General features: G+C 42.5%; 1 protein-coding gene across 3 annotated transcripts in view; it reads right to left on the reverse strand.

Moving 5' to 3' along the window:
* The window catches only part of FNIP1 (folliculin interacting protein 1), a 64186-nt gene that overhangs the window by 25218 nt on the left and 23440 nt on the right, over nt 1-15528 (reverse strand). For all 3 annotated transcript variants that reach the window (XM_054642695.2, XM_054642694.2, XM_077186275.1), the window contains exons 2-3: nt 11551-11677; nt 3020-3163 (exon numbers count right to left, since the gene is read on the reverse strand). In XM_054642695.2, coding sequence (XP_054498670.1) covers nt 3020-3163; nt 11551-11677 — 271 coding nt within the window. The remainder of the gene's footprint in view (nt 1-3019; nt 3164-11550; nt 11678-15528) is intronic.

Genomic DNA, 15528 nt, shown 5'->3' on the forward strand with positions numbered 1-15528 from the left:
CACTGTCCCAGGTTGCTCCAAGCCCAGTCCAGCCTGGCCTTGGACATTTCCAGGGGTAGGGCAGCCACAGCTTCCCTGGGCAGCCTGTGCCAGTGTCAGACAGTGAGCCTGGAGCACAACCAAGGACAGGGTGTCCCCACCACAGACCCCTGCAGGCAGCAAGAACAGCTGTGAACATCCCACTGAGTGTTCCTGCTCACACCAGCCCACAGAACAAGGGCAGGAACAAGGAAATGCTCATCAGCCAAAAGGCAACACACTCACAACATTTCTCAATTTTTAGTTCTTTTCAAGCACTCTCAATTAAGCTGATGATACTTTTAACAGCCATGCTTGTAACCTCTGAAATCTATCCCTGCAAGGAGAGGGGATGACTGAAAGCAGAAACCACCACTGTAAAAATGAGGGTACAACTCCAAGGTTTGTATGTGTTCAATGGCAGGACAAAAGCTGATCATTAGCTGGGCCTCAGTGAAATTTCCATCTCTGCCTGCCAGGACATCCCACTGCTCAGGTGCACTGTAGGCAGTACTGGAAAAACTAGAATTTAAAACCAGTCAGTATGAACCAGCAGCTCCAAGGAAATCTCAGCATAGATGTTAATGACTCCAGGAAATAACAGGTTTGCCAGCATCACAAAATCCTGTCTTAAGAACACTGCAAATTACTACAGCCTCATGCTATGATTGTTGTTTTTAAATCTGTTGCAGATCTCCAAGTGAAGGGGACAATTCTGATTAAATGTCAAGCCCTTGATGTGGGTTTTGATTTCAACTTTCTGCTGTTGTGAAAATATAATTCTAAAGCTCAGTAAAAATACTTTATCTTAGAGTATTGATTTTCTTTGTCAGACAGCCAAATTAAAGTGAAAATCAGCTGCTTTCAAATTTAATTATAGGGGTTTCCCTTTCCTCTGAAAGACAGACAAGCCCTGCTGAAGGCAAAGAGTGTGATAAGATGAGCCCATGGCCTGTTCAGTCTGGCATTTCCTCTGCAATTAATAACAGTAATTTTACCATGCATAACCAAAGGCACATATTTTATGCATTTAATATGGAAACACTGTTACAGCTCAACTCTTTGGCCTTCTAATGCTGCAAAATACAGGTCACTCAAGACCAAAGCAGAGTACAACCAAATGGGGAAAGGGGTTAAATATTAAAAACTCAAACAAAAAGTAGCCAAGGAGCATCTGGCAAAAAGGGCACAGCTTGGGGCACTGATAGCCTGGACACAAACCAACTCCTCAGGTCACAGTTTAGAGCTCCCATAGAAACTGATCATAAAATACCCACAAGTGTTTGTGATTGTACATTAGCATATTAGAAGTAGTAACATTTGCATGATTTGGAAATTACATTTCTGAACATATTTTCAGCTTTTAATACTCCCTTTACTGTACATATTTTCCTGTCAATAACCAAGTATATCTGTAAATTAAAAAGGCAATAAGAAAATAAGTTAAATATGGAACATAATTACAAATATGGAACCCTGGAACAAATCCTATTTCACCTTGCAATTAAAGTTGCTCATACATAATCAAAGTGTATTTAAACAAGAAAACATAAAGCAGTATTTTAAAAACCCCATAGTATTATATTATTTGAACTTCCATTTTATAGCCTTACAAAAAACAAACAAGAGAGTTTATAAATACTCCAATAAGTAACCTCTGAGGCTACAGACACAGCAGTTAGAACATAGGAAATGCCAGGCTGAGTGAAGTCTGGACAAACTTACTCTGGCCCTTCTGCATACCCAATGCTAAGTTTTATTGCACATTAAAGAATTCTTGTATTTTTGTCTCTCTGCTCACTTGCTGGGGTAGCCTGGAAGGAGTCTGATGAATGCAGTAGATTATTCACAATAAATATGCTGTGGAAGACCAACTTCAGCTGGAAGTGTGTGGCACAGTCACACAGCCACTGAGATTTCAGTTCAACTCAGTAACATTTTGAGTGAGTGATACACACGAAGAAATGGGAACTTCAAAAGGAAAACTTTCCACAGCTTTAAAATACACCCTCATGCCAAACACTAAAATTTATTTTCTTTAGTAGCATTGAGCATTGTTTGCAGGGAGCCTGCTCTGGAGCAGAGCCAGTTTCTGGGTAGTGGGGGGCATGGTTTTTCTTGGGCACACAGTGCACAAAGGAGGTTGCTTTGTGCTGGAAGGGAGCTGCTGACAGAAACATCTCTTCCTTTCATAACCACAGTAATGCCCTGCCAGGAAGGGAGGAACGGAAAACAGATCTTCAGCCACCTTACCCAAGCTGTGGAAAAGAGTGTGATGAGACAGAGAAAACAAGAATACACAGCTTGCCAAATATAGCAGGAGTTAACGTGACAGTAGGAAAGTCAGCACTGGAAGCTTCTTCACTTCTATCTATGGGAGATTAAGACATCAGTAGTATTGTACTCCAGAGCAGGTTGTGGAGATAGCAGCTCCCTCAAACACACAATTACTTCATTACAAAGAGTGAAAAGGGCTTAGTTCTATTTTAGGGTAGCCTAATATAAAACACTTGTGATCTGTGGAAGGAGAGATGACAAAAATATATCCCTGTCAGATGACTCTAGCTACTCTCATGGCCAAAATCTCTTATATAAAATGGAATTCAAGTGCACCAAATCCCTTAAAAAGCTGTTACACAGACCATGCCTACAGACAATGCTATTTCTCTGGCATTTGACAATGAAATAGACTACCTCATCTACACCAAGATATTTATGTCTGATCACACCAAGTGAGTGTTATCACCTGGGTCACAAAATGGAACAAATGTCCTGGAGAAATTGCTGCCATTCAAGACATCCCAAGAGAACCAGCTGGTTGGTTTTAGACTTGATAATACCCAAAGCTGCAGTGTTAAACACTCCTGAGTCACCCAAGGTCTTGGTTCTGACTGAAACCTGCTCTCCAGTGCCAGCCTCTCATTTCAAGAACTTTAAAACAGTCGTGCCTCACCTGCTGTGAGCATTTGACATGTGTTGTGGAAAAAAAATAGTGACTCACCTGGTATTTTGGGCATTGCTCTTTTGGATCAGAGAACGAGGAGGATGAATTGATTGAGCTATCCAAGGAAGAAGAGCTGTCTCCTCCAGGCTTTAGCTGGCAACACTTCCCAAAAACTCTCACCTGAGCATCACTGCAGAGTTTCTGAAATACAGACAACACATGTGACACACTAAGACCTGTGACCTGAAATCGCTGTTAGTATCACTGTACTTACCTGTTCAAGTAAGATATTTAACAGCTGAAAGGCTCATGCCCCAGGAAACAGGTAACACACACCCATATCTCTGCAGCCTGCCTGTCCAAAGGAAAGCTGAGCCTTTTTACTTCCAATTAGCCAGAAGCCAACAGAACAGGTCACTACAACTCCATCTTCCTAAGTAGACTTTTTTAGACCCAGGATTAGGAGAGAGGATGGTACCAAAGCATTTAAAGGAAGGATGGAAATGTCCACCTTACTCCCTGTGCCTGCCAGAGTGGAGACGACACAGGAGTGTAAGCAGCAGCTCACCATTGCTCATCAAGCAAGAATAACACAGAATTCAGAAGATTCATGTTACAAGGGCAAGTGGAGAGAAAAGATCCTGTTTTTCAGAATCTCTCCCTAGCTGTGTCTAAGCCCCCTAGTCTTTCTCAAGAGTGGCACAGAGGTGACACATTTCTTACATTTTCTGTATGAGGGAACTGTGAGGCTGAAAATGGGCAATGCTGAAAAACACAGTGCTACAGAGAAGGCAGAAAAGATTCAGAAAATTATGAAGACTCCATCCAAAAGCTAAATTCTGATAGAGATTCAGACAGAAAGCAGAGCAGAGAAGAGATCCTGTACAGATGGATCTGGAACCGATGTACAGGATGGGCAGGATCTGTGTTCACTCTACACACAGAGAATTATCAATCACTGCCATGGGAGATGCTTCACTACGTTTCATTCACTATTTAAAAGCATTTGTGATTTCCCTTGAGAATCCCAGCATCCCAAGCAGAATCAGCATCCACCAAGTTAATGCAGTTTACACAGCACTGGCATTGCCAACCCTCTTCACCTAAAGATCTCCATGTATTTTTCACACACTCGTTACACTTCAGCACACCCCCGTAAGGTTGGCATTATTTACATCTGCTGGTAGGCAGCACTAGGAGACAGAAATAGTCTACACTGCTCAAAATTCTGCACTAACTCTGCCCTAAGACTTCCTTAATTACCATTTCCTACACAATCACCAAACCAGTAAGAGCAAGCTGGAAGCAAACCCTGCTGAAAGCAAGGTTTAAGGACAGATGGGAACACAGAAGTGCTGTTATGTGTCACAGCTTCATCTCTGGACTCATAGCTCCTGCCACAAGCTTCATCATCCAAAAACACAGCCATGTCTCAGCTTTTAAGGAAAAGGCATAAAGAAAAGTGTGAAATAGCCAAGGCACACATTAGTAACTCCACAACTGCTCAATAATCAGCAATAGCTGCTTGAAAAGATGACTGGCCTTACTGCTGTGGAGGGATGGGAGTCCCATGCCTCTGTCCTAGGCTGTTCAGGTTATTTTTTCAGGGACAGGTGACTTAAATTTGGCCCTAACTGTGGTTCAGCAAAGCAGCAGAAAATGGCCAGGATTATAAAGCCCCACGTGGCAGCCACCACTGCTACTCCCTTAGAGAGCTGCTGCCACAGAAAGCCTCAAGGAAAAATGTGCAGAGGAATTAGTAACAGAGGGGAGGGAAGTGTTCACTTTCCCCCAGCCCTGTCAGCTTTCCTGACACACAGCAGTGTCCTCTCCTTTCCACATAGAGGAGAGCTCACTGAAATCCTGCAATATGCAGATTTGCTAATGGCTACTGAGGATCTGTGGCTTGAGCACAGTGCACAATGGCTGGAACATGTGAACGATCATCATATGACTTCAGTAGGAGCTCGTGAACTAGAATTGCATTTTATCTCTGACACAAACAACAATGTCCTAGGCTAGGCAAGCATCATGTGATAAAACCACATACAATCCACAGGGTTACAGCAGCTTTTGCAGGCAAACCACATTTCAGCTTGCATTTTCCATCAGATGTTGAAAGTTCCTTCTAAAATGTTACAATTATAACTAAGCTTCCTTGAGACTGTAGAAATGCATTTACTGACTTTACAAGAGAAAATAAAATTCTGTGCATTAAAAAGAATAGGCTGAGTTTGCAAACCAATTACTTTTACATAATTTCTTCTCATTGTCACTGCGTTTTTCTGCACAGCAGCTTTTCCCAGATCCACTGGGTGGTCGGGTAACTTGCAGTAATAGTTGCCTAATTTAAATAGCAAACCAGGAAAATGGCTGTTTGGTCTTTGCAGTGGAGTTTAATGAAGCAAAACTCCTGCAAGGAGTCTTTAAATGAGGTCAGAATCTTTCAGCTGCCACTTTTCAGAATCTTGTGAACAGTAAATCCCTCCTAAAATGCAGATGAATTTTGGTGTTTGCTCTTTCACAAACTTAGCATGTGTTTAAGATGAACTCCTTGGACAATGAAATCAAGTACTTGCAGTGACCCTTCCCTCTGCAATTTCTGACTTCAAATGTCAATGAAATTTTAGATGCTACAAATCTCAAGATATTATCCATCAAAGGAGTAGGATTACTTGCATTCCTACATAATATTCCAAAGATATTCAAGCCAGGCTTCCAAAAATAAAAAAGTAACCTCATTATTTAAGAACTGTACAAGGGAAAGTTTCAAGGCTGTGAATTTTCTTCCCAATTAGACAGAGTTGCATCAAATCCGATCCCTGGGCAGGGTGGTGCTGGAGTGCTCTGAAATGCCCATTTTTGCTGGAGAGCAGAACATCTGCTGGAAGGATGGTGCAGGCAGCTCTGCCCTGGCTGCCACCCTGCTCTCCCTGCTGGGGTCACACTCTGTTCTCTCCCTGCCAGCTCACTGCAGATACCACCCAGCTCCAAAGACTTCTGGCAGTGCCAGTTCTGACATTAGAGGTCATCGCTTGCTGAAATTCTTGGAGACCTATCAGGTAGATCTGAAGAAAACTTAAAGTAAAATGTCTTTATAGGGTACAGGGTACAAAGTCATTTTCTTCCTCAGTTCCTCTTCTGGAGTCTTTTTTCTCCACATCTGATAGCAAAGCCTTTTAACTCTTTGACACAAACTCTCTGTTCTCCTCAGCAAGTGGGAAAAACATGCCCAGTGCTGTGAATAGGAAGAGGAATTTCTGCTGGGCAGGTTTTGCTTTGGGGATAACAAGAAAGTTGAAAGGAGCCTGGTGTGTTGAACTAAATCAGAGTCTGTGTAGGTGTGTTAGGGCTGTGACTGAGTGACAGAAGGGAAAAGAAATGTCATCATATGCTTTACTCTTTTTTACCTCTCTGCAACAGCAGGTGCTCAAATACCACTGAGGTGGCAGTGATAGAGAAATCTCTATTTCCAAGCAAAGTTGCTACTCTTGAAGAGATCTCTTCCTCATTTTCAAAACAGGCTTTCCAGAATAAAAAATATTTCAAAACATACAGATTAACTCTTTTGCTGTATTAGTATGAGTTGGTCTGAAAATGTGAAATGAAATGTATGTATCCACCCAACCCATGGGAGTAACCTGAACAGGCACTCATTCCTCCCTTCAAGTGCTTATGTAAAAATCCAGATATCTTTCTTAAAATGCAGCTGCCAAGTGCTGCTATTTTCCTTTATTTCTAGAGTTGTTGAGTTCCTCTGTTACTCAGAGGTCAGTGAAAGAAGTCAAGACAACCAACCCTGTGCTCCCTTACTCCACTAGTTTTTTTCCATGTCTGTTTAGAGAGAATAAGCTGAGCTAAGAAGGTGGGACTTGATCTCTGTGCTTACAGCTTTATCCATCTGCTCCACTCTGCTCAGACAGAGTCCAGAGTCTCCATTTCACACAACTCACCTAAAAGCAAAAGGCTCACTATCCAATTACTAATCCCTCACAGCAATTTGCTGTTCAACATTTATCCAGTGCTGAAGTCTATCAGAACACGTGGCTAATCCTGGCTTGTTTCAAGCAGCATGCCATTTCTCTACTTTGGGATAAATATGACATTCAGAGTACAAGAAATTGACACTGAAGGAGATCAAGTATCCTATGACCTTTTAGTGAAATTATTCACAGATAAAGACAACTAGTGGAAGAGGTGAACTTTCTATTCTCCAAATTGAATTTCACTACTGCACCTCTACATCCCAAATTCTGTACCCCAGGTTTCTCATTTCTTCAGAAAACCAAAACAAATGCTATTTCTGAAAACCTTCAGCCTCAGGGTCCTGGCCACAAGTCACTGCCCTTCTCTGATTCCTTGTCTTTCCCCCTTTCCTACCACATGCCCAAACTCCAGATCTCTGCTCAGCACAGTGCAGTTTGGGTGCTTCCTTTTTGTTCCTCCCTTCTCTTCCTCGTGGTCCCTTGACACCCCCCCCTTCCTCCCTGTACTTCAAACCTTCCTCTAGGCTGATCTTCAAACTTCTGAAATCTTTTAGCTCTTACACATCCCATCAGCACCTCTCTCCAGCTAGATCTCCAATGTTAACCACTCTATTATCATAAATCCCCACTGGACAAAACTGAAAGGAAAATGAGCGTTAAAATGAGACAGTTAATTAATCCCTGTCTCACTTTGGCCACTCCAAGGGAAGCCATGATCCAAGGTTCCCCTTTTCAGCTTTTTCTTTACTTCACTCCCCACTCCTCCCTCCTGGCATCATTCCTGTGGCATCCTTATCCCAATCAATTACCAGCCCTTGGAGGCAAACTCCTCATCCTTCAGCTGGCCTTTGCACACTGCAGTTATGGGGACATAATTCCTGCACCACACAGTAAAGCACAAGCCAGCCTTAGCACGAGCTGAGTATGGATGCAGTGTCAAGGTTGGGAAGCCAACCAAGCACAGGGAAAGGCAGAGTGAGGCTGACAGCCCAGCACTGCCTGGGCCACCTGGCTGCTGCACCTTAAGCAGGAAAAGGAGCTGCTTGTGGTGCTTATTTGAAATTCAAAGGAGGCCTGGTGCTACAGTTGTGGAGCACACCTGTGTTCACACACAGCTCCTGGCTCAGGCACTCAGCAAAGCCCAGGGCACAGGGAGGAGAGCAGGGCTGATGGCACCTGGGAGCAGAGAGCAGGACAGGAGATGTCAGAGCAAGAGGAGCAGAAGAGAACCTAACAGCAGAAACCAGTCATAGGTTGTAACATTATCACCTGCACATCAAGTAACAGAGTCTCATTAGAAATGAGACACTTACTGCTTTGAGGAACAAAAAAATAACTCTCTAGAGGAGACAGTGGCTCAAACCCACAAGCTTGCCCATAGAAGTTCTTTGATGCCCAAAAATCCAAGGGATGCAAATGCTTGGGTGGGGACAGAGGCTGTTCAGTAAAGCCATCAGCAATGCCTCCTCCTCATACCACAGGCTGCCCTGGTACAGTCAGTGTGCAAATGGCTGCTCTGATGCATTTGCTCATGACCTAGGGCTGCAAGGGGCAGCCACTCTCTTTCTGGGACACCCTGGCAGAAATCACACACACAATTTTCTGATGCTCAGGAGACAGCAGCCTTTCCCCTCTCTTCCAGAGCCCAGCTGATCAACAGCCCATCCCTTGGAAAGCTGGGGAAGGACCTCTCCTGCTTAGCACCAAAAAAGGTAGAGGACTCACAAAGGGGATCTCTCTGCCTCCCACATGCAAAGTGCCCACAGCTGCCTGAGGCAGATCTGTGCCTGGCACAGCCTTGGGCCAACATTCCCGGTGTGGGGAATGGCCTCCAGCCCTCCTCCCTCACCAGGCTGCTGCTCAGCCTCCCTGGCACGTTTAACTCTAGCAAGGCTGGGGGAATCACCACTTCTCCTGAGCAATCAGAATATTGGAATGGCCACTGCAAACTCCTGACTGCCTTCAGTGTCCTGCTGTGCAAAACCCTCCCCAAATTCTTGTCTGCTTAATATTTACCTTTACTGAAGACATGAAGAGGCTGAATTAATATCCAATGAAAACAAAAGGTCCTTATTTGTGTTATAGCCACATTTCCCTCACAGGTAAGATGAACCTAGTAATGCTTTCCTAAGGAGAGCCCAGCTTGGTGTGAGCACAAACTCAGCAGTTTTCACTGATCAAAAATCCAGAGCTTACTGTTTTATTTCTTGAAACATCTATGTCTGCAAAGATTTTCTCTGATGCTCCCTAAATTTTATGACCACACCCTCCCTTACAGAATTCAAATGCCCGAGCCACGTTCAACCTTGGCCCACCACACACAACTTTTGACATATGTAGGGATTATACATATAAACCAGACCAAAATACATCTCACCTTGCAGGCATACAACTCTTGAATTATAATTGCTTTCATGTCTGATAACAGAAAATGGGAACTGAAGAGCACAGCACCATAAAGCAAAGTGAAACCCTCTTGATTCTCTGTGCTAGACTGCTTTGACTTGAACCAGAACACTCTGGCCACTGCCAGGCACTCTTCCAAATGTCTCCCCAGTGTTATTTGTAGATCCAGAGGTGTAAGTCACATTAGAAAATGGGGGTGAGGGGGAAGAGATGCAGAAAGCCTTGCACAAAAAGTGGGGTGCTGAACAGATACCCTTTTCAGACCAAAGAGTGCCCAGCCCACACATGGCTGGCAGCAAAAGGGCAAGAGTGCCTTGGAATGTGCTTAGAGCCAAGATCTGGCTTTGTATAGGCAGGGTGTGTCTTTGCTAATGAAAATCATGATAAAGAGCAGAGAAAGGAACAATGCAATTCCTTGAAAATGGCCAGTACATCCTGCTCACTGCACAAACCCACACTGAGCTCACATCAAGCCCAGCTGAAGACTCTCCTGCAGGTTTTTACCTGCAAACTTTTGTTTCATGAGAAAAGCTTTGCCTGACATGACATTACCTGAATGCTGCAGAAGGCAGATACATGGCAAGCAAATGTTTCAATATATCCATTTTCAAACAATCCTAGTACTATGAAAAACAGGTGTATAGAGTTCCTAGAGATGACTTCTGGGTATTTCAAATGCCATGGAAAGAGTTTTCCTCCACAAGTCTCATGTGGAGATGGTGAGTACAGCTGTTTCCCTCTCCCTTTGCAAAGAAATAGGGAACATTAATATGGAACCATATCAGCTCCACTATCAGCCATTTATCCTGTGGCTGTTGAGATGCCACAGTCAATGAGCTTTCTGAAGTAACCCAAAACAGTGAAGTCTGCATGTTCAGTGGGCAAGTACACATCTATCTTAAAGAGGTTTTAGACTTTCAAAAAATTAATTTCAATCTGGCAAGAGGATTTATACTGTAAGTTATTTTTATTAATGAAGTAATAGTGGTAAGTACAGCCAGCAATTCATACCAATAAACCACTTCTAAAGATCTCCTGTCTTTAAAAACCTGTTTTCCTGGCAAGAACTTCAGGAAGAACAGGAACTAAGAGAACCATTCTTACAAGTTTAAATAAAAAATAAAAACGAACTTTTTAACATTTGTGAAACCTGCTTTATTTCACAAATTCTCTATAAAAACCAGGAAATTGGGATCTTGATTCATCACTATAAAAGCACTGGAGTAAGCAATGGAGAAGCCTGGGAGTTTGTGCCTGGTAAGACACAGATTCCAGAGGTTTGGATATTGGACTTGAGACCAGGGTTAAGAGCATCAGGCTGGCAACAGGCTGGAAGAGCTTGGAAAGCTGGATGAAAAATCTGCTTGCTGTACTCCCACACCCAGCAGGAAAACCAGAGCTTGGAGGTAATGTGTTATTTTGTGTACTCCTGCTTACAGAAGGACCTTTGTAAGTCCTATAGGTAAAAGCAGCTGGAATCATTAATTTCAATTAATGCACACCATGCTTTCTGCTTGCAGAGCTTAAAATGATTTGTGAATTTTTTAGAAATGGTGACAAGGAAGTTCAAAGCAGCAAAATAAGTTGTCCAGCCTCATACCACCACTTTCAGTAGCACTGTGGCCAGGAATTAATCTTCTGTCCAGAGCCCTTAGAAGGAAGTATCCTCATCTGACCACATCCATTTCAGTTTCAATTAATAGATTATCATGCAAATCATGCCAAAAGGAAAACCAGAGTTTTCAAGTAACTTTGTGTGAAAAAACTGTCAGCAAAGCATATAAACAACAACTGATAAAAGTTAACCAAACAAGACACAAGAGGACACAGGGCTGGGGGGACCTTCTGATTAAGAATGCAGACCCCACCAGGACACAAAACTAGATCAATAAATCCCAGTTCAGGCCCTGGTTCAGCCCCCAGCACTGCATGCTGCAGCCCCAGGAAGAAATCCTTCTCACTGAAAGAGCAGAAAGTAGATAAACCCCAGAATAGAGAGATCACTATAGTATTTAAAGCTGGTAAAAGTGAAACCCCTGAAGCCTGAATAATTTGCAACTTGACAGGCATTTAAATATAGCCCTGCATATAACCAACATTTAAACGTTAACGTGACTAAAAAAGAATGTATGCAATTTATCAATTTGGCCATTTGAAAAATACAACTATAAACATGTAAATTAGCAAAATACTCACCGACACTGAAACATCCTCTATTTTTCTTTTAGCACTGGAATCAAATAAGACATTCCGTCCCCTTCTCTCACAGTCCTGATACACGATCAGTCGGATCTGACTTGGGTCAAACTCCGGCAAAGGCCAGCTTTAATTGAAAAAGAAAAGAGCAGAAGGATCAATTACCACAACTCTTTATTACACTGCTCTTTTTACATTATCTGTATATACAACTAGATTAAAACAGAGTCCAGAAAACTCAATGCCATTTCATTAAACCCTTTGATCCTGTAGCCAGAACTACAGCCTTTGTTTTCTTTTCTTTCCCCTACATGTGCCAAATTGCACTGTCATAAACTGCACCAATCCTCTACAACTGTACAAAATGATGTGTGCAGCATTAATAGATCTTGTGCTCTGTCTTGTGATGTTTTCTTCAAGTTCCAGCTATCTAGAATCAATGTCATAGAACTTAGCTTTTGCATTTAAAGACATAAAAAACCCCAAGATGAATAATCACAGGGTGGTTTCAGAGAACCACCTGGCCCTCTCCACATAAGCCACTGTGACTCAAGGGCATGGTCAGCAAACCACACAAAGCAGTCCTAACACACCTATTCCCAAACTGGTTTCCAAGGGAAGGAGCTTTCCTGAAGCCTCAGAACCTTTCCTAGTGCCACTACCCCAGAGGAGGTCTCAAAGGGAGAACTTGCCAGGATCAGGTTTGGAAACCATTCCATAATCTCCTCTTTAAGGGTGCTTTGTAGCCACCATCTTAAATATTCAATTTAAAAAGCCAGCCATCACTTTAAAGCCCAGCAAGCATTGTCATCCATTGGCTTGGGAATCCATTTTCACTGACACCATCTCAATTCTTGGAAGATAGGAAACAAGATACCTGCTGTATCCATGAAACCACCAGGGATCATCTTTCAGCTAGTTTACAAGCCATTTCCTAGATCAAGTGAAATTCTGTCTTCCTTATTCTTGGCTTTTAGACAAGCAGTGCTAGCATGAACTTCAAGGACCAGAAACAAGGCACTGGAACTTTCCAGCCATTAATGAAGGATACAGATTCCCAATTTGCATGAAGCTGAACATGAATTTCAGCAAAAGACACCCATAACATGTGTTAAACCTGGCATGCTAGACAGTAGTAAAATTTCCTCTCCTCTAATTCAGCACCCAAAGAGTTTCCTGCTCTGCACCCATGCTTTATGTGACCAACAGGTTCTGTAACAGCAGAAAATCCATTTGATCACCAAAGCCATCATCACCTAGCCAAAGTTTTTAAGGCTGCTCAGCATAGGTACACAAGTTTTACAGCTAGTGTAGTCCCAATGAGGTGAAACTAAGCATCAAGACATACGGTTACACACTCCCCTGAGATGGAATCTATTTCCTAATCTGCCCACCCGCACCATTTAGCAACAAGAGAGAAAAACAGAAGCTGCAGAGAAGATGGTGTGTAACAAATGTCCAAATCAACTTATTACAAGAAAGAAAACCTTGAGCAACTTGAGCTGAAATAACTTCATGTCTAGATTTGGGAGCAAAGAGCCACACACCCTCTCATTTGGGCACCTAAAGCCAAGCGTTACCCGCAGCATGAGATGCCCACACGAAGTGCAGACACCAAACTGAGCAAACTCTGCACCAAAACCCAAGCACAGTGGCAAACTCAGAGATTCCACTTACTGGAGGCTCTCCTAATTAACCCCATCCTGCATTTCAGAAAATGTAAGAAAACAAAGCCCCTATCTGACACATGCCTGGGGTGTTACCAACAGAGAGGCACAAAAGGCACTAGAGCTGGGGATGGTAACTGCTCAGAGCATGACTTTGGCTAGAAGTGAGGAGGACCACTGGATAAACTGGCTTCCTGGAAGAACAGCCTCCATATATTAAAGTGGAATCAGTGGAAGTCCAGAAACAAACATTTTTTCCAGATAGGCCACTGTGGTTCCTATGAAGAAACTGTGTGACAATAGCAATGACTTGCTTGCCAGAAGGGTGCTTTTGCTTGCTCCACCCTTGCAACGCGTTTGAATTTCCTTCACACTCAGACAAAAGCATGTCTTCCATTACCTAGTACTTTTGATATTTGACTTTGAAATTACTGGCAAAGAAGGCAGTAGCTGTTCCAGATCTTAGGAAAGTCTACTTATAAAAAGCTCCAAGAGCAGATTACACACTAAGAGGAGAGAAAGCTAAATATAAAACTCTTGCTGTATTCAGAAACATATTTGATGAAAGTAACAAGAGCTTGTTTACTTCTCAGCTTCTTCACATGACATTTCAACTTTCTCTAGACAAGCATTTAGTAGCTATTATCCATCATAATTTGTGATAATTCCAAAGAAGCACTATCTCTGTTACATAATAGCATCCTTAAGCACATTTCAGCCTTGCAAAAACATTCCCTGGCAATAGCAGGCCACTTCCCAAACCAGAAGAGCCTTTCAGAGAGCTGGGGGAAAGTTCATTCAGACAGACAGTAAACAGAAGGCAGCCTGGCACCTCCAACTCACCCCCACCAGTGAGGGGGAAGCAGGACACAGAGCTTTGCTTTTGTTGTTAGCAGATTTAAAATACTGTTAAGCTTGATATCTGAATAGATTATCCCCAGAAACATAAAATTCCTGCATGCAAGAGGCATTCTCAAAACAAACATAACAGGGCAGCACTCCAGCGCTCCTCTTCAGCAGATGAAAACTGACCTAGATCTTCTGAATATAATTAGTTCTGTTTATAAATGGAAACTAACTTTGACATTTAACTGATGTTTTCTTGAGATTCCTACAGGAAAACCAGGAGACGTAGAATGAAATGTTCTAGCAATGATAATGAAAGGTGAGTCTCCATTTCCCACACTGCTCTGGAAATAACAGTTTCTTAATGAGGACTTTTTCCTGCATGAACTATCTGCCACTCTTTGATCTTTCCTTGAAACTTAGTAGAACTAAAGAAAAACCCCAAAATTAACCCAGGGCAAAAAACCCCATAAGAACCACCACCAAGAAAACCCCAAATACCTTTCACCAGTAGAAGTGTTTGCAACTTTGCCACACAGTGCTGTGACCTCAGGCATGGAACGAAAGAAAAATTGGTGACAAATAAATTCCTTCTGAGCAAGAACACTGCTCCTGTGGAGATCTCCACTACACAAGTGGGGATTCCTCTAGAATGAGATGTTCAAAATACCTATATGGAGAGGAAATCTGTTGACATATAAATGCTGTATGGGATGTTTTAGAAACAAAACCCAGCTCTCACACCATGACAGACTGGTTGAGGTTGGAAGGGTCTTCTGGAGGGCATCTGATCCAATGCCCCTACACAGACACTCATGAAAGCACAGAGTGCAAAAAAAAAGGAATTATTTGGGAGAGAAAGGGAAAATCCCATATTATTAATGGAATGGAATTATTAGAAACTAGCAGCAGTGAGACCAAGATCTGAAAAATGGTATTTTAATGCATATTCACACTTAAGCCCTACTGTTGTTCAGCTCTTCCCTTTTTTTTGTCCTTTCTGCTTTTCTGCCTTTTTTACCTTCAATCACAAGGAATATCACCTGTAGCTTACACTTACAAATCCATTTCATGCTTCCTGACACCTCTACTACAGAGAGTCATAGCAATCCAGAATTCCAACTGCTCTCTAAGGATGAATTTTCTTGTGTTCCTGGAGTTTATTACCACCATCAACGTTTCTCAGCAAGAATTGAATGGCTGTAAATTGGTATTATTTCACTCTGGGCAAGTTCTAATAGATGACACAACAGACACAGAAATTCTTCGTTACCACTCCAACAATTAAAATACAGGATTTTCCCCTGTAATTGAATCCCAGTACATTCCTTCCTCCTCATTCCCACCTAGAACACGAACACCACTTCTCCATTACATTAAAGGTTTAGCTTAGTATTATCTTCCCTCCTGGCTGAGACAACTTTTAAAACTGTTTATATTAACATGGCTTAGATTGTATCTGGTT

The sequence above is a fragment of the Agelaius phoeniceus genome, chromosome 15 (genome assembly GCF_051311805.1).
Source record: "Agelaius phoeniceus isolate bAgePho1 chromosome 15, bAgePho1.hap1, whole genome shotgun sequence".
NCBI lineage: Eukaryota > Metazoa > Chordata > Aves > Passeriformes > Icteridae > Agelaius > Agelaius phoeniceus.